Below are 26,677 nucleotides of genomic sequence, written 5' to 3'. Positions count from 1 at the left end.
GGCCGCGGGTTGATGACGCACTAGGCAGAGCGCTCGCGTCCATAGCGACGAGCAGGTTGCTAAGGTTCTTCCTGCTACAACTGTCGGCGATATGGACGCCACTACAGCCCCCCACAACATCCCGGCGGAAATGCCCAAATATGGGGAGAAACATCATATCTTCGAGATGATGCAGGTGCCACGGGAAGCGCGGTCCAAAGCTCCCTCTTCTCTCACCTGTCGTTATTGGGGTGTGGGCAACCTCGCTGCCCACATCTTGTGTATCGTGACATAGGTAGACAGGACGGAGTGACTGGGTGGGAGAGGCATCTCTCATTTATTATTAGCCTCTACTGAGATATTAGCAGTTGATGGGGGTACGATTTCTGCAACTGAGTTGTCGATAGGGAGACAAAGTACTCGGATAGTTTCTACTCTTGTTCACCTCTTTGGATAGTCAGGACAGAGACTAGAAGGGCTTCCTTCACTCTGGCCTTGGCCTGGGTCAGACTGATGGAGGGGCAGTGAAGGAGACCAGGGCCCAGCCCACCAAATGGGGCCCACTAAAAGAATTTTTTTTCTCATTAGAGATATTTAGGACCAAATTTGGAAGCTTGAAGGACTAGACTCAACTGGAATTCCTAGACCCTTCTGGAGGATTGCGACTTGGAGGTTTTTTCTCCTTCACTCCACTCCCATTTGCAGTAATTAGTATTTATTGCTTTTATTTGCCAACAGTTAAAACAAGAGTTTGACTCTGAAAAAGTTTATCTGCAAACAGATACTAACAAAAATCGCCAACAAACTTGGAAAAAACTGAGGGATTGGAAAGAAACAAAGAACTAAATAAACTTTTATAAATAGATGAACAAATTTAAACTATTTGAAAAAGGAAATGTTATATCAGTGATCTTTGCCTACAGTTTATGGGGCTGAAGAACAGTTATGGAAGCACTGGCATCATTAAATGTCAAGCTGTAAGGGATCTTAGAGATCATTTATTCCAATCCTTTAGGTCTACATGGGAGGAAACCTGATTTGTCCAAGGTTGGACATTACCTTGGGGGCAATGTTCAGAGTAATCTCTAGGACTTTTGTTTTAACTCCTTTTAGGACATGACTTAAGATTCCTTAGCAATTATCTTCAGTAAAAAAAAAAATCTATCTTTGTTGACATACACAAATAAATGTTCAGCTTCCATCAGAAACTTTGTTCATCATTGTTTTTTTCCTCTGGATATAGCTAGATAATTTCAGATATCATTCAGACTATAGTGAAATTCAGTTGACAGCACCATTCTGGAGAACAGAGAATTCCTTAGAACGTGTGTGTGTGTGTGTGTGTGTGTGTGTGTGTGTGAGAGAGAGAGAGAGAGAGAGACAGACAGACAGACAGACAGAGACAGAGAGAGGAAGGAAGGGAAGGAGGGAGGGATGGACCTGATAGATAAAGCAATCTTTTGCTTATTATTTACCCCATCCCTATGCCTACCACACTAAAAATGCTACATACATTGTTCCTAGATCTCAGAAACTTTGCTCAGGCTTAAGGTTGGGAAAGATATCCCAGTTTGTGGAACAAGAAGTAGACCACTCTGTCTCTTTGTCCTCATTTCCCTACCTCATCCAAAACACAAAATATTTCAGTTGAAAGAGCCATCTCCCTTGTCATTCTGCCCATCTGGACACACAAGTAGTTGCCAAGTGGCATCTTGGGCCCTAGGCATTTTGGGTGAATGCTGTAGAGGACAGAGGAAGGGGAGAGTTTGGTAGCAGAATAAGAGATTATGATCAGTTATGTCTGGCAGGACCTACCAGACTGGAACTTCCCAGAATCTGTGGCTGGGTTTTCAAAATCCTAATTCTTTCAGTCTTATGAGATTCTAACTTTGCTTCCTTCTCATCTCACCTGATTCTTTACAGATCATGCTACAGGAACTCTTGATTCACCAACCAGAGGAACCCATTCAATTTATGATGGATCACTTGCAAAGAGACAATGATACAGGTAAGGACTCAAGAGCAACAATTCAATATAATTATGGTGATCTACTCTTTGATAGAAAAAACTGAATTTTATTTTCCTTATGTTTGAGAGGAGCATGGAATGAAAGGATTTGGAATAGCTAATTAATTAAATGCTTTAATTTCTTTTATAGCAGATGTAATAAAATGTACGTGAACAGTTATAAAAATAAGAATGTTGAAGCCTTCCATGGTATCAATTATTAATGCTTCTGGTGCCCCATCTGATATTTCCTGTTGTCATTAAAGCTCTCTAATTACCCCTCTTGTCAGGTATAAATTTGGCTTCTTGTCCTACCTGGATAGGCAACATCTCTGCTTTTTTGATTAGTTCATTATCTGTTAATGAGTTCCAGGGCTTGGAGCACTTTTGCTAAAAGAACTTATCTGCATGAACAGAAACCCAAAGCTGATGAATTGGTGAGGAAAGATGTACCCTGTACAAGGAATGCTTGTACATTCTCTCAAATTATTTGATTTACAAACTGTTCACCCTTAGGCAGATTATATTTGGCTACGCACAAGTGAACTATCATTTCTGTTCTGCATGAGCTGTCAGGATGAACTGGTGTCATGGTGCTTTGATGTTTCTTTCAAATCAGAACATAAGCCATTATGAAAGACCTACCAGAGCATCAGTGAAATTAGGGCTTAGAGATTCTGAGAGGGGCTTTGTGCATTGATGCTTCATGGTGGTGTTCAGATGGCTGTCAATGTGAAATGCTGTTAAGGAGTAGTGGGCAGAGGAGGAAGAATGAGACTGAGAAATTCTCTTCCCATGCAAATTGTGTCCCGCTGACTCTATCATGCCTGGCCCACATAATTTGATGTGTACCCCAACCCAAAGGTAGTCTCAGGATGACCTAAGTGGAATTGGAGATTGGTATTATCAGTTGTCCGAACCCTATTTCATATCTTTTCTAAATGTGGTCCAAAGAGAAAACCAAGTTGATTTCCTTTTCAGGCCTCTAGCATAACCTAAGGCCATCATCACCTATCAAATTAATCTTACACTCATAGGGCAAGAAAGATCTTCTAATCTAAAAACTAGCTCATCCTGCTGCTTCTAGGCTTGACTGAATCTTTCTTACTCCTCCTAGAAAGGTTTTTGTGTGCCAGTTCAATAAACATTTACTAAGCACCTACTGTGAGCAGAGCTTTATAGGCTGGATACTGGGGGAGATGTGAGTTTAGAAAAGACATGATCTCTTTCCTCATGGAACTTACAGCCTGTTCAGGAGCTATAACACTTTTTTTTTTTAACTCTGACTTAGAATTAATACTAAGTATCAATTCCAAGGCAGAAGAGTGTTGGGGTTAAGTGACTTGCCCAGAGTAATACAGCTAGGAAGTATCTGAGGCCAGATTTGAACTCAGGACCTCCTGTCTCTGGCCTGGTTCTATAACACTTCTTGTAAATAACCCTATAACACATGATAAAAGTGTAGTTTGTGTGTGTGTGAGGCGCGGGTTATTAAGAGACCTCTGATCAACTGATTTCCCCCAAGCCCAATTTGGACATAAGGGGGCAGATAACAGAGAACAATATATGTTACTTAAATGCAAAGAAGTATTTATATCCTGGTACTCCTTTAGGAGAAGGACAAAGTTAATGCATTAGTAAAGTGTGAAATAAATTGCTGTGTAAGTCCCAAGAAGGGAAAGGTTGTTTACCACCAGAGGAGGCGTCTTCATAGAGGAAGTACTGTTTGATCTGGGCTTCAAAGAATGGGTAAAAATTCAACAGATGAAGAGGGGAGGCATGCAAGATATTGGAAGCATAGAGAGCAGCATGAGAAAGGACATTTGGGCTGGAAAGTGCTAGGCATGTTTGTGGAAGGAGATCATAGAATACATAACAAGGAGTAAATTTGAGGGAAAAGTGAAAAAGTTTGTCGTTAATTGGGAAAGGTGTTAAATGCCAGGCAAAGGAGTTGGAAGAGTTCTTGTAGAATTTTAACCAGAAGAGTGACATTACCAAATCTATCGATAATAATCGTTAGCCTGGAAGCAGAATGAAAAGCATAAATCGGAGGAAGGAAGACAGGAGCTGGGAAACATGCTAGAAAAATGAGGCTTCATATTAAGGAGCAATAGTATAATAGCAGTGGACAGATGCAAGGTATGGCGCAGGACATGTATTCTTCCTCATGTTAGAGGGAGAGTAGATGTCTAGAAAAGAACAATGTGCAAACATTTCTTTGGCACAAGGGAGAGTTTGATCTGGAATGGGCTTGGAAATGATTATGATGCAAAGACAAAAGACAAATAATACTCTTCTCTTTAAAAAGAGGTACCCGAGTGCTCTTTAAAAAGAGGGCCAGTCCTAGAGGTGGGAAGTCCTGGATTCAAGGCTTCCTAGCTGTGTGACCCTGGGCAAGTCCCTTAACCCCCACTGCCGAACCCTTTCTGCTCTTCTACCTTGGAACCAATACACGGAATTGTTTCTAAGATGAAAGGTGAGCCACTGGACCCAGGCTTCCAACGCGGAGAGAGTGGGACTGTCTCTGTGCATCGGCTTTTCCACTTAAATCTCTTTCACGCACAAGTATCTTTGTGCACACTCAATAACAATAACTTCTAGTTAAGAAATGCTTCCTCCTATGTTTTCTATCATTCCCAGTGTTTCACTTTTTATTAAATACTTCTATTAAGCACCTTTTATGTTTAAGATCTTGTGCTAGGTCCCAGGGTTAAAAAAACAAAAAAGTACCTATGTTAAAGGAACTTATAGTTCTGTAGAGGGAATATATATGTTAATAAATATAAATACAAGTTAGAACAGGAGAGGTCAAACAGAGAATCATGAGAAATTGGTAAGAGAATGAAGAAATAAGGAGTAGAACTAGGGTAACTGTAATGGTAATGCCCATGCAGAATAGAAAGTGTTTGGCACCTGATTGGATATTAAAGGGGAAGAGGGGAAAGAGTTCAAAAGCCAAAAACTGAGATTTTCAGACTGACTGGGTCACTGGGAACTGGTACCATTGTTGAAAGAAATAAAGAAATTAGTAAGTAATTTTTTTGGGGGGGGGTTGGTGGTTAATGGGAATAGTGAGTTCAGTTTGGGGCTTGTTGAGCTTAAAGAGTTTGTTAGGGTGACCAAGTCAAAGGCATTTTGTAGGTGCATATAATTTTATTGCTTAAAAGGATGTTTAGAAATAGTCCAACACCCTCATTTTACAGTGGGGAAACTGGAGCTCAGAGAAGGCCAATGTTTTTTTTTTTCCCTTCAAAGTATGGGATGGGGCTTAGCAGAGTATATAAATTTATATTCCATTTGCTAGAAAGTTTTTAGGTGGCACAGTGGGTAGAGTACTGGGCCTAGAGTCAGAAAGACTCATTTTCCCGAGTTCAAATCTGCACTAAAATACTTGCTACTTGAACAGCCCTGGGCAAATCACTAAATCCTGTTTACTTCAGTTTCCTCATCTATAAAATGACAAGGAAAATGGCAAACCACTCTCAGTGTCTTTGCCAAGAAAACCCTAAATGGGGTCATAAAGAGTAAGCTACTACAAAACTGCCGAACTAAAAAATTAACCCATTCCTCTGTCTAGGCCTGGTATGGTACTACTAGTTGGGGAAGGTAACTACTATTGTAGTATATTTTGAGGAGTTCCAGGAAGATGTTTCACTCATCTTTAAAAATGTCCAAAAAAAAAAAATAAAAATAAAAATGTATACCTTTTACCTAATGAATAGTATCTAGTATGCCATTATTAGAGTCTTATTTTTTGGTAAACCTTAAACATTTTATAAAAAAGAAAGTATTACCATTTTTAATAGAACTGCCATGCCAGGCTGAAACTGAGAAATGAGGTTATCAGCTAAGAAAAACAAAAAACTAACAAAAACAATACCATCAACAACAGCCACTTGCTGAGTGACTAAAAGACACTGTGCTATATATACCCTTTGGGAAATAGAAAAAGTCTAAGATAAAGTCTCCAGGAGTTTATAGTCTTCAAGAGAGACATGAATATGCAAACATATATAACCCAGATCAAATTGCTTTCCATCTCTGAGTGGTGGTGGGAGGGAAGGAAACAATTTGAATCTTGTAATATAGGAAAATATATATTGAAAATATTGCTACGTGTAATTGGGAAAATATCTTTGAGTGATTAAAAATAATTTAAAAATGAAAATAAAATCTAATCAACCACAAACAAAGAGAGCCAGGAATACATTTAAAATATATATATATATACTAAGTGACACAAAAGAATGCTCTAAATCCCATAGGAATTGTAAATTTCCTTTAGTTGACATTCTAGACTAGAATGTAAGAGCTGGAAGGGATCTCAAAAATTATTTAGTTCAATTCCTTCATTAAAAAAATTAATGACATCTTTTGGTTTTATGTTACCTTCTGAATAGATCCCTCTCCTGCTCCCTTATCCAGTGAACCATCTCCTCCAACAAAGAATAAAAAAAGAGAAAAACATAGTTTAGCAAAACCAAGCAGCATATCAAAGGAGTTAGACAGTATATTCAATGTGTAATACCCTTTCAAGAAAGATGGGGAGGTACATTTTTGTCTCTTTTCAGCTTGTTTAATTTAGATCAAGCTTGTTTAATCTACATAACATTCCATTTTTGTTGTTTTCATATGTAGTGTGCAGTCTTTGTGTTCAGATTTTTCCTGGTTCTGCTCACTTTATCCTGCATCAGTCAGTTCATATGTCTTTCCATTCTTCTCTGAATTTTTCATATTTTTCTTATGGGATAGTAATATTTCATTACATTCATGTAACATAGTTATTTGGCCACTCCTCAAGCAATGAATGGGCACTTAATTTGTTTATAGCACTTTCCTATCCAAAAAAAGAGTTGCTATGCATATTTTAGCATTTCTATCTGTATATCTATCTACCTTCATTTTGCAGATAAAAAAACTGAGCCCCAAAGAAGGGAAAGTGACTTGTTAAAGATAGCAAGGTTAGCCTGTTTATGTCTAACTGACATTAGAACTCTGGTCTTTAAACTACCCAGACAGTAGTTTTTCTGCTGCAATTTGAGGGCATTTTAAAAGGGGTTTGAATTATCTAGGCCATTGCCTCAGACTACCGTGTCTCCACAGGCAAAATGAAGAGGCCTTTATTAACTGGCACACCAGTCTTCAACTCTTATGCTAATTGGTCCTGGATTTGGGTGAGTGGGGGTTAAACACAATACACAGCGACATGCCCAGTGTCAGGTGCAAAGGGGGGAGCAGGCCTTCAGACAGATCCCTGGAGAGTGTGCAGATGAGCAAAGGAGGCTAGCCCCCTGCCACATTGGCTGCCAGCCCCTAAGCACAGAGAAAAGCAGATTTAGTACAAAGTGAGCATTTACAGTAGCCCTGGGCAATATTAAAGCATGAGATGGTGTATATAATGGTATGTTTCGTTTTTTATCAAACGTTTGTCCAAGAAAGCTGTGTATTAAAGCTCCAATACCTAAGGGTTTTCTTGTGAATTTTAAATCACACTCCTAGTTAAACCTCAAAAGGATCTGTGGATGGAAAGGTTTTTTGATTTCCTTTGAAGTGGTTTGAAGAAGTTGATTACTCTTGGCACTCAAGCAGTCTTTTATGACACTGTTTATAAATAATTACTCATGAGCAGGGCTGGAGTTTCAAGGTGTTAGATTTTAAGAAACCAGAATTAATCACATAATGTGTGAGAGAGAAATTAGGAGGAGAGAAAGGCAGCTGATGTTCCCCTTTTAAAGCATTTTCATAGATTGTGTACAATTTTGGTGCCACTTACAGAAACCAATAAGGGGAGGGTTTTCCCTGCAGCCTTCCAAGTAAGATAACTTTGTCAAGATGAATGTCTAATTTGGGTCTCAGACTTATTCTAAGACTGCATCAGCCTGGATACATCTTCTTTTTTTCTCTCTAACCCCATGAGCATGAGAGAGAGAGAGAGAGAGAGAGAGAGAGAGAGAGAGAGAGAGAGAGAGAGAGAGAGAGAGAGATCGATCCATCTCTTGGGGTCATGGAGGGAGAGTCCACAGAAACACAAAAAATACAACAGCTGAGCCAAAGCTTTGGAGAAGCAGGCAGGAGTTATGGACAGATGGAGCCAAAACTAGCTTTCAGCCTCATCCTTCCCCTATGCACTATCCTTTGAACAAGCCTCTGCTCTTTCCTTCCTCTGGACCTTTGGACAGGTCATTTCCCCCCACTGAGTATAGCCTCCCTTCTCCCGCATATCTCCTTATCCAAATTTCCTCCTCCTTTAATAAAGGCCTAAGTCAAAGTCCATCTTCTCTGTGAAGAGTTCCCTGGTTATACCAGCCCATGCTGATCCCTCTCTTTTCAGTTCCTATAGGATTCAGTACCCACAGTATTCTTTTGGTAAGCTTGCAAGACCAGAGACTTTGTCATAGTTTTGTCTTATTTCCCAAAGTGTGTAGCACAGTGCCTTGCAATCACTCAGCAAGCATTTTTTTTAAAGTATGTACAAAGCCTCATACTAGGTGCTAGTGATACATAGATGAAAAAAAAATAGTCTCTGGCCTCAAACTTTTAGTCTGCTAGAGGGTATATAGCACACACACAAACGAGTATCATCAAAAGTTCTGTGTGTTAGAGGCAAAAAGAGGTCCAGACAAAGGAGTATTTACTGGAAAAGAAGTGGGAGAGAGAACTCTGGGTTATGCAGATCAGGGAAAGCTCATGGAAGAGGAGATGGCACTTAAAGGAAGAGAAGAGGTTCAGTAGCTAAAGACGACCTGAAAGTGGATTCTAGGGTTGGGGGTGAGGGGCTGACCTGCATGAATTCTCAGAAGAATGAGAATGCTCAAGGAGACCAGAAGGGAAACAAAACAATAGTCCAATTGGACAGGAACATAGAGAAACATGCAAAGGAGAAACTTAAAATAAAGATGGAAAGGTGACTCCAAGTCAGATTGTGGAAGACCTTAAATACCAGGTTAAGGAGTTTGTATTTTATGATATAGTCAATAGTTAGCCACATAAAGTTTTTGGGAAAGGCAGTGTCATCAATCCTGTGCACTGGGAAGATTATTTTAGTAGCCATGTAAAGTGGATTGAAAAGGAAAGAGACTGAGAACAGAGATCATGTTGTAGGTGACCATCAAATACATGTTAAGTAGGAGTAGGAGGAAGAAAGAGTAACAGCTTTAGAAAGAAGGATTTCGAGTGAGTGGCCCAAAAAATCTGTGGGCACATGGTATGCCTGCCACTTTGCTCCTTCATGCATTAATTCAACAGATATTCATTGAATGCCTTACTCTGTCCTCATTCTTGGCTCTGGAAGATGTAAAAAAAATCTGACACGATCTCTGGTCCAAGAAATTCAGTCTAGATGGGATAAAATAGGAACAAATGAAAAGCTACATAACAAAGATAGTACAGGTTTAAGAATCAAAATGAGTGGTACAAATGATCAGTGTAACAGGATTTCAGGGGAGAGGGAGATTAGAGGAGATGAGGTCTTCAGGGGAAGTTTAATGGAGGAAATGGGACTCGAACTGAACTGATGGAAGTGTTTGGATTGTGGAAAGCATTTCAGGTCTAGGGAATAGCATGAGCAAAGGTAACAGCTCCCCTTGCCAAGGTTAGATCAGATTACAGGGATAAACTAGGTAAAGTTTTCTATGCTGGATGGTCTAAATTCTGGCCGTATTTGTACCAGAGTCATATCTTATTTATGAGTCCTTCCTATTCATGTTACACCTCACCCTACTCCATTCAATATGGAAAGGGAGGGAGAGTAGAGACAGGACAGGATTATTGTATTCATGTTTAAAGGCAGCATCCATGTCCCTGACCAGAGATCTTGTTGAGTCAGACTAATAATCTATAGTACTAAGTCACTTTCATTATTTATTGTGGATGTCCATCTATCTCAGTCTATTTTTTAATTTTAACTTTGTAAGATGTTCAAGGATACTATAAAAACATGGAACCTGACAAGGAAAGGGCTTCCCTTTATTGTTAAATAGAGTAGGGAGTATAGATGGAGGAAATGGCATTTGGCTAAATAACAGGATAGAAAGATGTTGTTGAAAAAAGGACTGAGTTAGACAGAACTTCCTAGGGAAGGCATTCCAAGAGGTAATCTTAATTCAGTTTTCTTAGACCTACCCAAAAATGATGAGGAAAAAAGATGCCGAACTTGGGACAATAAACTATCTGAAAGAGAGAATCTCCCAGGGAGCTGTGGCAGTCACTTGCCTTCCCTTTTAACTTTTAATTTTCTCTCTCTCTCTCTTTTTAAATCCTTACCCTTCTATCTTAGAATCAATACTGTGTATTGGTTCCAAGGCAGGAGAGTAGTTGAGGGCTAGGCAATGGGAGTTAAGTGACTCGGGTCACACAGCTAGGAAGTATCTGAGGATAGGTTTGAACCCAGGATCTCCCATCTCTAGGCCTGGTTCTCAATCCTTTGAACCACCCAGCTGCCCACTCATTTTCTCTTTTAAAGGTACCATACTTCCTTCCCCATGTTCTCACGGAGGGATACTATTTAGAGTACTATCTAGTCCCTTCTTTTTTAATTGTTCAGTTATTTCAGTTGTGTTTTCTTTGTAACCCCATTTGTTTTTAGTTTGTTTTTTTTTTAACCCTTATCTTCCATGTTAGAATCAATACTATGTATTGGTTCCAAGGCAAAAGAGTGGTTAGGGTTAGGCAATGTGTGTGTGTGTGTGTGTGTGTGTGTGTGTGTGTGTGTGTGTGAAGTGACTTGCCAAAGGTTACAAAGCTAGGAAGTGTCTGAGGTCAAATTTGAATCCAGGACCTCTGTCTCTAGGCCGGACTGTCAATCCATTGAGCACCCAGCTGCCCCCATTTGGGGTTTTCTTAACAAAAGTCCTGGAGTAGTTTACCATTTCCTTCTGCTTATTTTACAGATGAACTGACTTGCCTGGAGTCGTGTAGCTAGTAAGTGCCTGAGGCCAGATTTGAGAATTTTAAGAATTTAAGAATCAGACCTGGCACTTTAGCCACTGCACCACCTAGCTGCTGGAAGTCCACTTTTTAATGTCACCTCAAAAAAGCTGCTAGGAAAATAAAAACTTTGGATTTCAAGAAAAAGTGAGATCCATGCTTATTTGAAGAACTAGTCCTTGTCTATCAGTTTGGCTTTCAGGAGTTAGCTATATTTGTCTTATGGCAACTGCAATGGGAATGTTGAAGAAAACTGCATTTGTAGCCAAAAGACCTGGGTTCAACTGCTGACTCTGGCACTCACAGTCTGCCTTGTCTGTAAAATGGGACTGTTAATAATTACTATACTTTCTATTTTGGAAATTTTCTATAAGAAAGTGCTTTGCTGACCTTAAAATTTTTATGTAAATATGTTAGAGGGGAAAAAAAAGGGGCCTACAGAGAGCTCAGTTAGTTTGGTGAAAAAAAGGCAGATCTCCAATGACCTGGTCCTTGCAAGTGGCTGAAACATCCCCTTCTTTCACCTGGCATGAAGAAAATCCAACAAAGACATGATACTGTCAAGAGTACATTCCTTAGGCAGTCTGGGTAGCACATTGGGGTGGGAAGGCTCTCCAGGGGGCATCTGTTCTCCTCTTCTTTAGGTCAGGCTACAGCTAAATTATCTATCTAGTCTACCTCTTAAGATGGCAGTCTTTTCTTTTGAAAACACCAGAGACCCTAAACTAATTCAGTGGCCACTTTGGAATTATTTTAGGGCAGAGAGCATCAGACTATGACACAGAAATTCTCTGGCAGCATTTCCTATTTGCATAGAAATGCCCATATCTGAAAACAAAGACATTCTGATCTTGGGTTTTATAAATCTACTTTAGACACTATGTGCTCCCTCCTATTATTTCATTCCGTAAAATGATGTGGAATACAATTTACTAAATAAAAAAGCATAAATATAAAAATGCTTTTGGAGGTCGATTTACATAAAATACAGCTTTATTTGGGAGAGCGTCTCAGAGATAAAGTTCCTGTTTAAAATGCTTTATGTTGTTTGAAATCCCAATTGTTCTTGATATTTATTGGTTCAGCAAGTAAGCTACCTTATCCATGTCCCCTTGGAGTTAGAAAAATAAACCATCTCAGTGATCACTTACCTCTCTAAACACAGAGAATATGTTCTACGGTAATAGTATCTCCAGCGTTGCCCTGTTATAAATGGTTGTGTCATTTAAGGAAAATGAAATCCTGGGGAGGAGAGGAATAAATACACCCAGAGTACAGCAGACATGGGAGGAGGCCTTGTGATGCTGAGGTTTGATATTTAAATCTTTTCACTCCACAGTGCCAAGGATCTTTTTATTGGGCCCACCTGCCTCCGGGAAAACGACTATTGTAAGTGCATTGTATTAAGTATTATTTTATAATATCATCTCATTCACCCAGCATTGATGGGAAATTAGATGTTGCCTTGAAGTGAATTTTTGAGATACAACATTTATCGAGGATCTGCTTTTGTGCAGAACACTCGACTAGGCACAGAGAGGGCTCTAAATTTTAGATAGAGTCTCTGTTGTCAAAGGAGCCTAGTAAGGGTTTGATAAGTTGAAAACATATCTAGTTATAAGAAATATTCACTACTATATGAGAAACGTAAAACACTGTTCTATGAAGTCCAAGGAGAAAGGTCGATATTGAAGGAGGAGGTGATGGATTACAGTTAAGGCAAGTCTTTCTGCAGGAGGTAACACTTGAATTATACTTTAATGGATAGCTAGTAATTCAGTAGGGGAAGAAGAGGGAAGATGGGCATTCTGGGCACAACAAACAACATGAGCAAAGACACAGACAGAAGCATGAAAGTACAGGACATGTTTTGGAGGCAGAGAATATAGTTCAATTTAGCTGAATTGTAGAGAGTCACAGAGTCAAAACATGTTTTTGGCCATTATTTTTTTTAATTGAAAATTTTTATTTAATTAATTTAGAATATTTTGCCATGGTTACATGATTTATGTTCTTTTCCTCCCCTTCTTCCCTCCCCCCCTCCCAGTAGCCAACACACAATTCCAGTGGGTTTCTCATGTGTCATTGATCAAGACCTATTTCCATATTAATGATATTTGCACTAGGGTGATCATTTAGAGTCTACATCCCCAGTCATATCGCCATCGACTTATGTGGTCAAGCAGGTGTTTTTCTTCTCTGTTTCTATTCCCACAGTTCTTTCTCTGCATGTGGATAATGTTCTTCCTCATAAGTCCCTCAGAACTGTCCTGGATCATTGAATTGCTGCTAGTAGAGAAGTTCATTATGTTTGATTGTGCCACAGTGTATCAGTCTCTGTATACAGTGTTCTTCTGGTTCTGCTCCTTTCACTCTGTATCAATTCTTGGAAGTTGTGCCAGTTCATGGAATTCCTCCAGATCATTATTCCTTATAGCACAATAGTATTCCATCACCATCAGATACCACAATTTGTTCAGCCATTCCCCAATTGAAGGGCATCCCCTCATTTTCCAATTTTTTTTGCCAACACAACGTGTGTGGCTATAAATATTTTTGTACAAGTCTTTTTTCCCTATGATCTCTTTGGGGTATAAACCCAGCAGTGGTATGGCTGGATTAAAGGGCAGACAGTATTTTAAAGCCTTCTGGGCACAGTTGCAAATTGTTTGGCCATTATTCATAGAAATTTTTCTCAAATAAAACATTTCCTTGCCTCCTCCTTTTTTAAACCTTTACCCTACATCTTAGAATCAGTATAGTATGTTGGTCCCAAGGCAGAAGAGGAGTAGTTAGCGCTGGGCAAGGGTGTTTAAATGACTTGTCTAGAGTCATGCAGCTAAGAAGGGTCTAGGTCAGATTTGAACCAGGACCTCTTGAATAATAGGTCTGATTCTCAGTCTGCTGAGCAGCTTAGCTGCCCTGCTCCTTGCCTTACTAATGTTGAACATAATTTGAGCTTATTTTGTTGACTTAGGGTCATCATTCTGATTATAGGATCAGAATTTTATAATTGGAATGGATACCTAGCCCAACTTCTTTATTTTATATCAGTTGTTAGTTATCATATGATGAAGTTCTTAAGTTCTTTTGAGCTGTTTGTTTCTATATTAAATAACTCCTGTCTGCTATGTTTTTCTCACTTTGTGACTTCATCACCTCCCACAGGTTTGTGTCATCTCTATGAAGGTGATTTTTAGATCTATTTGCAGCCCCTGTCTTTCTCCTGAGGTCCAGTCACAGATCACCAACTAACTCTTGGAAATTTCTAACTGAAAGTCCTATGGCTATCTCAGATCTTACATGTTCAAAAAAGTACTTATTTACCTAAACTTATCCCTGTCCCATATTTCTCTATTTCTGACCTGGACTTTAAAAACACGAGTCTCCAAGGTTCATAGTCTCAGTGTTATCCACAGCTCCTTATTCTCCTTCATCCCTATATTCATTTAGTTGCCAAAATTTGTCATTTATAACTCTACAATGTTGCTCTCCTCTGACTTCTCTCTACTCCACCATCCTAATTCAAGCCCTCATTACCTCTTATCTGGATTGGTCTTCCTGTCATCTCTCTCTCTTCCCCCATACATCTTCAAAAAGATGACAAACTGATATTCTTAAAGTGCATGTCTCATTATGTCACTCTCTTAGTCACTGAATTCAAATGGTTCTCATTTGCCTCTAGGAACACACATAATTCCTCTCTTTGGCATTTAAAGTCCTTTACACACCCAGCCCCAATCTCTCTCTCTCTCTCTCTCTCTCTCTCTCTCTCTCTCTCTCTCTCTCTCTCTCTCTCTCTCTCTCTCTCTCTCTCTCCCTCTTCCTCTCTCTCTTTCCCTCTCTCTCTCTCTCTGTGTTTGTCTGTCTATCTATCTATATCTTCCCTTCTTGTACTCTATGTTCTACCCAAACTGGACTTCATGCTTTTCCTCACACATGATCCTCCTCTTTCCATCTGTTTTCCTTTATCTCTCATTTCATTTTACTGGTGGTCCCCCTGTGCCTGAAATGTGCTCCTCACTCATTTCCTCAGGACTCAGGTTATATACTTTTATTTTATTATTATTATTATTTTATTTAAACCCTTACCTTCCATCTTAGCATCAATACTGGATATTGGTTCTAAGGCAGAAGAGTGGTGAGGGCTAGGCAATGGGGGTTAGGTGACTTGCCCAAGGTCACACAGCTAGGAAGTATCTGAGGTCAAACTTGAACCCAAGATCTCCTGTCTCTTGGCCTGGCTCTCAAATCCACTGAGCCACCCAGCTGCCCCCAGGTCATGTACTTTTAAATAAAGCCTTTCCTGGTTATCTTAGCTTTTAGTGATCTCTCTCTCTCCAAAGTACCTTGTTTTCATTTTGTATATCTTCTGAATATACTATTTATGTACTGGTGTGTATTTCCTTCCTTATCCCCCAGAATGGGGGATAAGTCCTTGTCCTTGGGGACAAGGACTGTTTCATTTTTGCCTAATTTGCCCTGATGTTTGAATTACACTTACTCCTAATCTCTGCCTTTCAGAATCCATGTCTTTCTTCAAATTTCATAACTTCTTGGCTTCCCATCTTTCTTATCTTCCTCAACTTCTCCAGTTCTTACTGTTTTCCTCCTAAAATTATATTATACATATTATGTATATATATTTGCACATTGTGTCTCCTCAGGATTATGTAATTTCTTGAAGGTAAGGATGCTTGGATTTATTTTTACATGAGATAACAAAGTATTGTGCACATTTTATTGTGTGTGTGGGAGTCTAGGACTTTTATTTCATTGATATAGGTCATTCTTGTTGAAGACATTCCCATTACCAGTGCAAAGCAGCAACTCATCTGTGACTTATTGTCATAATAAGTTCCTTGGGACAGTGAGAACCTAAGTGACTCCCTTGAGATCAAACAGTATGTGTCAGAGGTGGGACTTAAATCTAGGTTTTTCAGTCTCCACAGCTAGTTCTCTATTATTCCATGCTGTCTTTCAGGGGGTGATTGTAAAAAATTAAAACGACAATTTCAATTATTCAGACATTAAAAAAATTTTGCATGAACAAAATCAATGCAGATAGAATAATAAGGGAAGCTCCAGTGGGGGGAAACATTTTGCACCCAAATCTGTGATAATAGTCAGATATCCAAAATATCTAGAGAACTGACACAATAACATAGGACCAAGGAAGGATGGTGAAGGCATATTGTACCCCTTTCCTGGTGAAGAAAGTAAACTACTCCTGACTACTCTCAATTAATTATTGGAACAGAGGAAAAAGACTTAACTAGAATCAAAATCCATACTACTTTCCTCAGCCATCTTTGTTGTATATCATACCTATAGGTGCCCGCCAAAGTTTTATCCTGGGTCTTCTGCTCTTTTCTTTTTATACTATCTCACTTTGTGATCTTATAAATACCATGAATTCAGTCATCTTTCTGACCTAGTGTGGCCTTTGTTGTAGTGCCTACAGAGTGCAGGGGAATGGTGTTTTATCTGAATTATCAACTAGGAATTGTATCTTTTTAAACAAATTTTAATTAGAGCTAATTTCATTTCATTTTATGATCCATGAGTGCTGTTTTACATTCTAGTCTTGTACCTGATTCATTGTATTGGCCTGAGTTATATCTGGCCTACAATATTTGGTGTTAATTGGCAGAGCTGTATTTGCAATGATTTCATGGTATGAAAGGAAAGGGGAAAGCCTTCGGAGATTGAATAGCTAGATATAAGACTTTACCATGCTGTGTTTGTGACCCTCTTAGCAGCATATCAGGAATCCTTTCAATGTGATGAGAACCCCTTATTTCGTTCCTAGTAATGGAGATGAAGGAGGTTAGAAGACTTTTCTATACAAATTCCTCTTTTAATAACCCTAAGTGATTAGTAGAAAAAGTAGATCTGTGGTGGCAGTAGATTATTAAGAGTTGAATAAAATAGTTATGTTTACTGATTACTGTGACTTTTTCTGACCTTATCGACATGGTGGACTTTGGGATTGTGCTGTGGGACTTACTGTTTTTGCCAATGTCTTTTTCCTTATTTTTGTGTGATTTGCCTTCACCTGGGAGGAAGTCCAGTATAAGAAGAACAGATAACCTTTAATAAAAAGAAGTTTATTCAGTAATTAAATGACAAGTTTTAAAATTTTTTTCTAGGTTACACATGTATTATCATGCAAAATTATTCAGATATTATTTGTTTTTGCAAGTGAATAATTTTATAAAACCCAAACCCCCAAACATACCGAAATAAAAGTGATAAATCGTATATTTTCATCTGCATTCCCATTCCATTTGATGGTTCCACAATATTGCAGTTACTAAAATGACAAGTATTTTGGCCAAGATACTGTGTTGCATTAGTTGAACATGGCTCCCTTAACTCCACATTTACTACAATGGCCCACTAGGTCAGAAGGGAGGGTGTGTTGACTTAAAAGGCATTAAGCTTAAAAAGTGCCCACCAGTTTTTTATGCCTTAGGCAACTGAGATGCTTTGCCAGTGGTTCAACCATAATCCTCTGGACCAATTAAACCTTGAGAAGAGCTTGGTTGCCTATTTCAGGAAAAACAAACCTATTTGGCAGGGACTTTCTAGAAAATCTTTGTAGTAGTTGCTCCTACAATAACTAATAACAAGAGATGCAAAATAAAAACAGCTCTGAGGTTTCCTCTTATACTAATCAAAGCAGCAAAGCTAATAGAAGAAAATAGTCATTGTTGGAAGGGTTATAGAAAAATAGGTCCAACAAAATGCTGTTGAAGTTACATCATGGTCTGGTCACTCTAGAAAATTTAAAATGAAAACAAAAAATTAGGAAAAAATGTTTGTAATCTCTCAGAAAGAGGTTTTGTATCTAAAATATATAGAGAACTGTGTCCGATTTATGGGAGTAAGAGCCATCCTCCAATTAATAAATGGGCAAAAGTTATGGACAGTTTTCAGATGGAGACATTAAAGCCATATATAGGCACATTAAAAGCTCTAAATCACTACAAATCAAAACAATTCTGAGATATCATCTTATACCCATCAGATTCACTGAATGGGCAAAATGACAAATATTGGAGGGGATATGGAAAAGTGAGGACACTAATACACTGTTGGTAAAACTATGAACTGATCCAACTATTTTTGGAGAGCAATTTGGAATTATGCCCAGAGAACTATAAAATCTTAGATTCAGTGATATTATTATTGCTGGGCCTATCTCCCAAGGAGATCAAGGAAAAAAAGAAAAGAACCTATATGTTTCAAAATATTTATAGCAGCTCTCTTTCTGGTGGTAAAGTACTGAAAACTGAGGGGATATACATTAATAGAAGAATGGCTAGACAAATTGTGGTATATGGTTGTGATGGAATACTACTGTACCCCAAGAAATGATGAGCAGATTAATTTTTTTAAAAAACTTGGAAAGGACTATATGAGAAAAAGAAGAGTGAAATGGTTGAATCAAGAGAACACTACATACAGCTACAGATTTAATATTTGAAGAATAACTTGTGAATGCTCACCTGCCGAAAATGAGCTGAGGAGTGGAAATATGAAAAACATAATATGTATATAACTATCTGTTTGTTGGGTGATAACTTCTACGATGTAGGGAGGAGAGGAAGGGGCCGAAATACCTGGAAATAAAGTTTATTAATTAAAAAAAAGAAAATAGTAAATATACTTAAAAATACATTTAGAATTTTGTGAAAACAAGCACTATTATATTATATTATATACATATTCTTTGACCCAGCTACCAACTACTGGATACATATATCCTTTGTATAAGCAGAAGGGCTACATTTATTCTAAAATATTCATGAAAGCACTTTTCACAGTAGCCAAAAACTGGAGACAAACTAGGAGTTTGTCAATTGAGCAATGGATGAACAAATTTGGTATATGAAGGTGATGGAATACTATTGAGGTTGAAGAACTAATGTAAACTAATGTGAAATAATTTAAAGAAACATGGGACAACTTTTATTAACTAATAATATACAATGGAACCATTAGAACTTGAATAATAATATAAACATTGACTACAATAAGGCAAATGAAAAGAATTCTAGAAGGCAGCCAAACTTGTATGATTGTAATGATTACTCTCAGACCTAGACCAAGGTGGGGGTACTACAGAAGTGGGAGATACAAAGGCTGTAAGATGCAGGAGCTTTTTTGATTGCTTTTTTAATTTTTCTTTTGTTTGCCTGCTTGTTTTTAGGTGGTTTCCCTTAACTGTTTTCCTTTATTATAAGTATAGGGAGAGGGAATATAATGGGAAATCACCATGTTCTACAAATAAAAGGTATTAATAAAATGTAGGGGAAAAAAAGGAATGATCCAGAACTCAAATATTCATGACACTACAGCCAAGAAGCGGTCTGTCCATCATGTTTCTATTCTGTTTTGCAATCAATTCATACTTAAAAAAAAACAAACCAAAATCACCTTTTACCTTCTATCATAAAATAGACACTATCAGTTCCGAGGCAAAAGAGTGTTAAGGGCTAGGCAACTGAGGTTAAGTAACTTGCCCAGAGTTACACATGTAGGAAGTGTCTGAGGTCCTATTTGAACCCAGGTCTTCTTGTCTCCAGGCCTGGGGCTCTTTCCACTGAGCCACCTAACTGCCTCTATCAGTTTATACTTCAAGAGATGAAGGGAGGGATAAGTAGAATCTTGAGGTAGCAGGGACTTCAAGAGACAACCTGGTGGAGTGAATGAGAGTTAGTTCTAGAGTCTGAAACCTGTGTTCTAATCACCCATTTTACTTGAGTGACTTTGGGCAAATCTCTTCTGCTCTTTGGGTATTTGTTTTCTAAACTATTAAACGAGGAGGGTTGGATGGATGGATTATCTCTAAAGATTCTTCTAGCTCTAAATCTAATGAGTTTATATAATCCAGCCTCTTCTCTCTATCTCTAATTGTACCTAAAACTTCTAAGGCTGTGGAAATATAAAAATCAAGCATGTTTGAAAAATTCTTCTACAAAAAAATAGAAAGTAGACGGATCCAAGCATTTTAATATAATTTATGGCATAATAGAATTTTAATTTGGTAAACATATTCATTCTCTTTACTGATGTTTCCCTTTTCTCCATTCTTTCTTTAGGCAATGTGGCTCTGTAAACATTTGAATGCCAGCCTCATTACACTGCAGAACTTAATATGGAATGAATTTTCAGTACTAGCTTTGAAAGCAGTGGAAATATTTGAAGCAAACCAGGTATGATTTTTTGCTGTCCTCTACCCCAATATTTCCCTGGATAGCATAGGGGAATAATGCTGCTAAACTTTTAGTTTATAAATAAGCTAGTCTCGATTTCTATTTGGATCAAATGAAGTAAAATGGTTCTTTTCAGGGATTGGAAAGAAGACATTTTTAAGGCATAATAGGTGAATGAATGAGAAAGAGATGGGTAGAGAATTCTTAGGTATCCCCCTGAGGCTGGTTAGAATTGAGGAAAGATTTCCATGATGCTATAATACTAATGATAAAAGAATTGTTTTTAATGAATAGTAATGCTTCTTTTAGAAGTTTTCTCATTCCTTTTGCATAGTCTTTAGAAGGAAGAGAGAGGGAGGATGAGTTTTTAAAATTTTACAGATGGTAAAACTAAGGCCATGAGACATTATTAAGTGACTTTAAAACCTCTCCCCAAACCCTTTACTTTCTGTCTTAGAATTTATTCTAAGTTTTGTTCCAAGGCAGAAAATGATAAGGGCTAGGCAACTGAGGGTTAAGTGACTTGTCTGGGGTTACACACCTAGGAAGTGTCTAGAGGCCACATTTGAACCCAGAATCTCCCATCTCTTTGTCCACTGAGTCACATAGCTGCCCCTAGTATGGCTTTTAACCCCAGGTTCTATAGCCACTTAGTGGCAGAGTTGAGTCATTTGTTTCCTCACTTGCCTCTCACATCATAATTAAGAGTATCTCTTCATAATTCTCCTGCTGTCATTTAATTCCTGGAAAACAAATGTACCCTTTTGGGGCATATTTGAGGAGTTCTATTTGCTTTTATTTCTAAGATTTTATCAGGGTAGCTCAATTCCTTCCATGGAGATCTATTGCAACCCCTTCCAAAAGATAATTGCTTTGAATATCAATAATATGGAAATAGGGGTTGGGGGGAGAGGGAAAAAACAATGAATCTTGTAACCATGGAAAAATATTCTAAATTAATTAATTAAATGAAAAATTTCCCAAATTAAAAAAAAAGAAAAAGAAAAGAAAAAAGTTACTTTGTCTAGTGTCTGGCCTTTTGACAAAATCCTTTGCACTATCCCCAGGTTGGTCCTTGGCCTACAGGTACATGATCCATCTCCAGGCTTTAGTTTGGAGCCTTTTCAGTTTGCCAGAATCATCCAGTACTTACACTCCACTGGATTAATCCTTCAGGAACCCTGGGATCATCATTCATTCAGTAGCATTCCTCAAATGTTTATTAAGGCCCTACTTTTAAAGCTTAGGTCATACTCGTTCTCTGCTTTCATAAAACCTATCATCCAGTATGGCACTGTGGAAGATGACTAGTCTTAGACAAGTGTTCTTAACTCTGTGGCCACTTAAGTATTATACATACCATGAGTGAAAGATGAATGAAATCAGTAGGATTTGGACCCTCTAAATCTTAAAATCCTCAACATAACCCTGTTTTGGAGAGGTAATTTATTTTAAGGGAAACTGCCTCTTTTACCTATAGGACTGGTTTTTTCTGTGTTTTCTCTTGAAATTGTATGAACAGAAGCTTCCAAAAGGCACCAAAATCAGGCTCCTGATACTTGCCAGCTATGGGATCATGGACAAAGGACTTCACTTTTCTGAATCTCAGTTTTATCATGTGTAAAATGAGGATAATAATGCTTATAATTATCTTATTAGGGTTATTTTGAAGAAATTGCTTTTAAGTCTTCCAAGTGCTCTATAAGTATGTATTATTATTGGTTCCATTTCTAATTCTACAAATTACAAGCAGTGATAAACCTTTGCCCTATTTATATAGGTCACAGAGCTCTCTGGGATGTTCAAGAAGGATTAGCATTTCTGGTATGAGGGCTTGCTGAGCCCTTTTCAGGGCTGCTTATCCACCTTTGGTGTCCACCTCCCACCCAACTCTCACTTGTGGCTCTAAGAAGCATGTACAGTAAACTCCAGTAAAATTGTCTTGACGTATGGGCAAAACCAAGCTGAGGGTAACTGATGATTCTCAAACCCTTGCTGGCAAGTTAGGGGAATGTCTACCTCAAGGCATGTGAATGATGGAATGGGTGGATAAGAACAATTTGTTCCAAAGGCATGAAAGCAGTTGAAGGAGACATTGGGGAGTGCTTAAAGCTTGGTCAGACATTAAAGACACCAAGGTCATTCATTGTATCCTAGACTATTGCCAATCATCTTGACTTTTGTCTTACCACCAAACTTCAATGACTTTAGAAAAGACTATGAGGCTATTGTACAACTCTGCCTTATTTCAATTCAATTTACTACTCTAAATGATCACCCTAATGCAAATATTAATAATATGAAAATGGGTCTTGATCAATGACACATGTTAAACCCAGTGAAATTGTGAGTCAGATATGGGAAAGGGGTGGGGGAGGGGAAGGAAAGAACATGAGTCTTGTAACCATAGGAAAATATTCTAAATCATCTAATTAAATAGAATTAAAAAAAATTAAAGAGTGCAGAGTCAAAATGACTCTGAGTGCCTAGAAGGAGCAGAAGTTCAGACTTCTGAAAACCCTTCCTTATTGATCACAAACTGAATGCTTCTAGGGGACTGAAAAACAAACTTAACAACAAGACAGAGCCAAGGTACACCCCCCAAAAAGCCGGAATCCGAGAACACTCAGGTTTAAAGGGGAAGACAGAAGGAAGGTCCTAGGACCCATCCCCCCTCCCACCCAGAGCGCTGAGATTCCAGCAGCAGCGGGAACTTCTGGGTGGGCAAAGGTGCTGGTCTGAAGGGCAAACCTTGAGAGCAGGGTTGGCCAAGTTCAGAGCATCCAATACAGATAGCGGAGAAGGAGCTAGAGAGGGAGCATAGACCAGGCAGCCTGGCCAGAGCTTTGGAGATCCTCTATATTTGCTCCAGCCTTCCAGGAAGTTTAGGACTCAGAGCACACCCAGCCCAACCAAGCTGAACTTAATCCCATCAAAAGTCTCCAGAACTCAGGGAAGCCCAGGCTCCCCACCCATCCTCATTGACTGCTGGACTTTAAGCCAATCAAAAGCCTCCACAGTACAGGGATGCTCAAACCCCCAACAACCCTCCCCCAGAGACTACACCAAGAGATCTTCTGTTAAAGCTCCAAGAGGGGAGACTGATAGAAGCCCCAAAAAAACAAAAAAATGAGAGGAACAAGAGCACAAGCAAATACGTGGAGTAAAGAAGGGGTGAATTTGAGCAAACAACAGAAAAAGAAGAAAGAAACTACAATAGACAGCTTATACTCAGCAAATGGAACAGAGGGGGAGAGATCAGCAAACAATAAATCAGAAATCCCAGTGAATTGGATACAGGCTGTGGAAGAACTCAAAACACAACTAAGAGAGGCTGAAGACAATTGGGAAAAGAAATTAAAAAGTAAGATAAGTAATCTGGAAACAGAGGCACTTGAACTAAAATGAGAAAATAGTGTCTTGAAAGCCAAAATCAACCACCTGGAAAATGAGGCAAAGGAGATGAAAGATGAGGCAAAGGAGATGAAAGATGAGGCAAAGAGGATGAAAGACGATCTTCAAAGAAAATCAGACCAGAAGGAAAAGGATGACCAAAAAGCCAGAGATGAAATCCAATCTTTAAGAACCAGAATACAACAACTGGAATTAAGTGACCTTACAAGGCAACAGGACACTATAAAACAAAACAAAAAGAATGAAAAAATTGAGGAAAATGTGAAGCATCTCATTCACAAAACAGAAGATTTAGAAAATCATTCAAGAAGAGACAATTTAAGAATCATTGGACTACTAGCAGACCATGACAAAAGAAAAAGCCTGGACATAATACTAGAGGAAATTATTCAGGAAAACTGTCCCAATATCCTAGAACAAGAGGGGAAAGTGGAGATTGAAAGAATCCACAGATCACCCCCTGTATTTAATCCCCAACTGACAACACCAAGAAATGTTATAGCTAAATTAAAAAACTATCAGACCAAAGAAAAGATATTACAAGCTGCCAAGAAGAAGCCAGGATAACACAGGATCTGGCTGCATCCACACTGAAGGACCAAAAGGCATGGAATACAATATTCTGGAAAGCAAGGGAACTATATCTACAACCAAGAATAAAATACCCATCAAAACTGACTATATTCTTACAGAGGAAAGTATAGTCATTCAACACAATAGAAGAATTCCAAGCATTCATAAAGAAAAGACAAGACTTGAACAGAAAATGTGATGTCCAAGCACAGAACTCAAGAGAATCATCAAAAGGTAATTTAAAAAGAGGGGAAAAACAAAACAAAACAAAACAACGAAAAATTTTTAAGAGATTCAATAAGTTAAAATGATATATATCCCTATAAGAAAAGAGGTCATTGGTAACTCTTAAAAACTGTTGCTATCATCTGGGCAGCTAGAAGAATTACACTTAGAGGGAACAGTGACAAACTGTATAGGATGAAAGAACAAGACATAAATAGGTATATAGATATATGCATGCATAAATACATATACGTGTGTGTGTGTGTGTGTGTGTGTGTGTATACAACAAAAGCTAAAAAAGGTTAACACTAAAAGAAATGGGAAAAGAAACAAATGGGGGTAAATTTATATGTCACAAAGAAGCTCATGGTGGGAGTGGGGAGAACATCGATATACTGGAAGGGTAAAGAGGTTGGAGATAGGAAATACTCAACTCTTATGTGCTTTGAAACTGACCCAAAGAGGGAAGAACAATCCAATCCATTGGGGAAGAGAATAGATTTGCACCCTATAGGGGAGTAGTAGGGTAAAAAATGGACTGGTAGGGAGGGAAGCAGTACAAGGAAGGGGAGGGAGGGGGGGAAAGTTTAAAAAGACTACAGGGGAAATAAGGGAGGGAATAAGAAGGGAGGGGGTAGAAAGGGAAGTAAAAGAAGGGGGGGACTAGGGGGACTGACTATAAACAAACATTGGTGTAGAAGGAAATAACGAAAGAAGAAAAGGCAGGACCAGGAGTAGAAATCAAAATGCTGGGAATACACAGCTAGTAATCATAACTCTGAATGTGAATGGAATGAATTCACCCATAAAATGCAAGTGAATAGCAGAGTGGATTAGAATCCCAAACCCTACCATATGCTGTCTGCAAGAAACACACATGAGGAAGGTAGATACACATAGGGTGAAAGTAAGAGGATGGAGCCAAACCTATTGGGCATCAACTGATAAAAAGAAGGCAGGAGTAGCAATCATGATATCTGACAAAGCCAAAGTAAAAATAAATCTAGTTAAAAGAGATAGGGAAGGTAATTACATCCTGATAAAAGGCAGTATAGACAATGAGGAAATAACTGTACTAAATATGTATGCACCAAATGGCAGAGCATCCAAATTTCTAAAGGAGCTCAAGGATGAAATAGATAGAAAAACTATACTAGTGGGAGATCTGAACCTTCCTCTATCCAAACTAGATAAATCAAACCAAAAAATAAATAAGAAAGAGGAGAGAGAAGCAAATGAAATCTTAGAAAAATTAGAGTTAGTAGACATATGGAGAAAAATAAATAGGGACAAAAAGGAATACACCTTCTTTATGGTATATTCACAAAAATTGACTATGTATTAGGGCACAAAATCATTGCAAACAAGTGCAAAAGAGCAGAAATAATAAATGCATCCTTCTCAGACCACAATGCAATAAAAATAATAATTAGTAAGGGTACATGGAGAGATTAATAAAAAATTAATGGGAAATTAAACAATATGATTCTCCAAAACTGGCTAGTCAAAGAACAAATCGTAGAAACAATAACTTCATTGAAGAAAATGACAATGGTGAGACATCCTCTCAAAACCTATGGGATGCAGCCAAAGCAGTACTTGGGGAAATTTATATCCTTGAGTTCATATGTAAACAAATTAAGAAGGGCAGAGGTCAATGAATTGGGCATGCAAATTAAAAAACTAGAAAGTGAACAAATTAAAAATCCTCAGATGAAGACTAAATTAGAAATCCTAAAAATCAAAGGAGAAATTAATAAAATTGAAAGTCAAAGAACTATTGATTTAATAAATAAGACTAGAAGCTGGTACTTTGAAAAAACAAATAAAATAGACAAAGTACTAGTCAGTCTAATTAAAAAAAGGAAAGAAAAAAACCAAATTGACAGTATCCAAGATGAAAAGGGAGACCTCACCTCTAATGAAGAGGAAATCAAGGCAATCATTAAAAACTACTATGCCCAATTATATGGCAACAAATATGGCAATCTAGGTGATATGGATGATTACTTACAAAAATATAAATTGCCTAGACTAAAAGAAGAAGAAATAAATTACCTAAACAACCAAAATACAACACCCATTCCGACTGAAAACACTAGAAAGTATAGGAATAGAAAGGCCTTTCCTAAAAATAATAAACAGTATATATATCTAAAATCATCAGCAAACATCATCTGCAATGGGGATAAACTTGAAGCCTTCCCAATAAGATCAGGAGTCAAACAAGGATTCCCATTATCACGTTTATTATTTAATATTGTACTAGAAACACTAGCAGTAGCAATTAGAGAAGAAAAAGAAATTGAAGGTATTAAAATAGGCAATG

At 38.1% G+C, this 26,677-nt stretch overlaps 1 protein-coding gene across 3 annotated transcripts in view; it reads left to right on the top strand.

Moving 5' to 3' along the window:
• The first annotated feature begins 17 nt into the window (after window positions 1-17).
• AK8 (adenylate kinase 8) overlaps window positions 18-26,677 on the top strand; it is a 175,311-nt gene continuing 148,651 nt past the window's right edge. The window contains exons 1-5 of one of the 3 annotated variants that reach the window (XM_056812628.1): window positions 55-175; window positions 568-683; window positions 1,903-1,987; window positions 12,252-12,301; window positions 20,023-20,136. In XM_056812628.1, the coding sequence (XP_056668606.1) occupies window positions 1,906-1,987; window positions 12,252-12,301; window positions 20,023-20,136 (246 nt within the window). In that variant the 5' untranslated portion in view covers window positions 55-175; window positions 568-683; window positions 1,903-1,905. Of the gene's footprint in view, window positions 176-567; window positions 684-1,902; window positions 1,988-12,251; window positions 12,302-20,022; window positions 20,137-26,677 lie in introns of all 3 variants that reach the window. The other 2 variants (XM_003339637.4, XM_056812629.1) reach the window with 2 other exon arrangements.

This window comes from Monodelphis domestica, chromosome 1 (genome assembly GCF_027887165.1).
Source record: "Monodelphis domestica isolate mMonDom1 chromosome 1, mMonDom1.pri, whole genome shotgun sequence".
Taxonomy (NCBI): domain Eukaryota; kingdom Metazoa; phylum Chordata; class Mammalia; order Didelphimorphia; family Didelphidae; genus Monodelphis; species Monodelphis domestica.
Note: the sequence above shows the minus strand (reverse complement) of the source record. Positions and strands in the feature narration are given on the sequence as shown.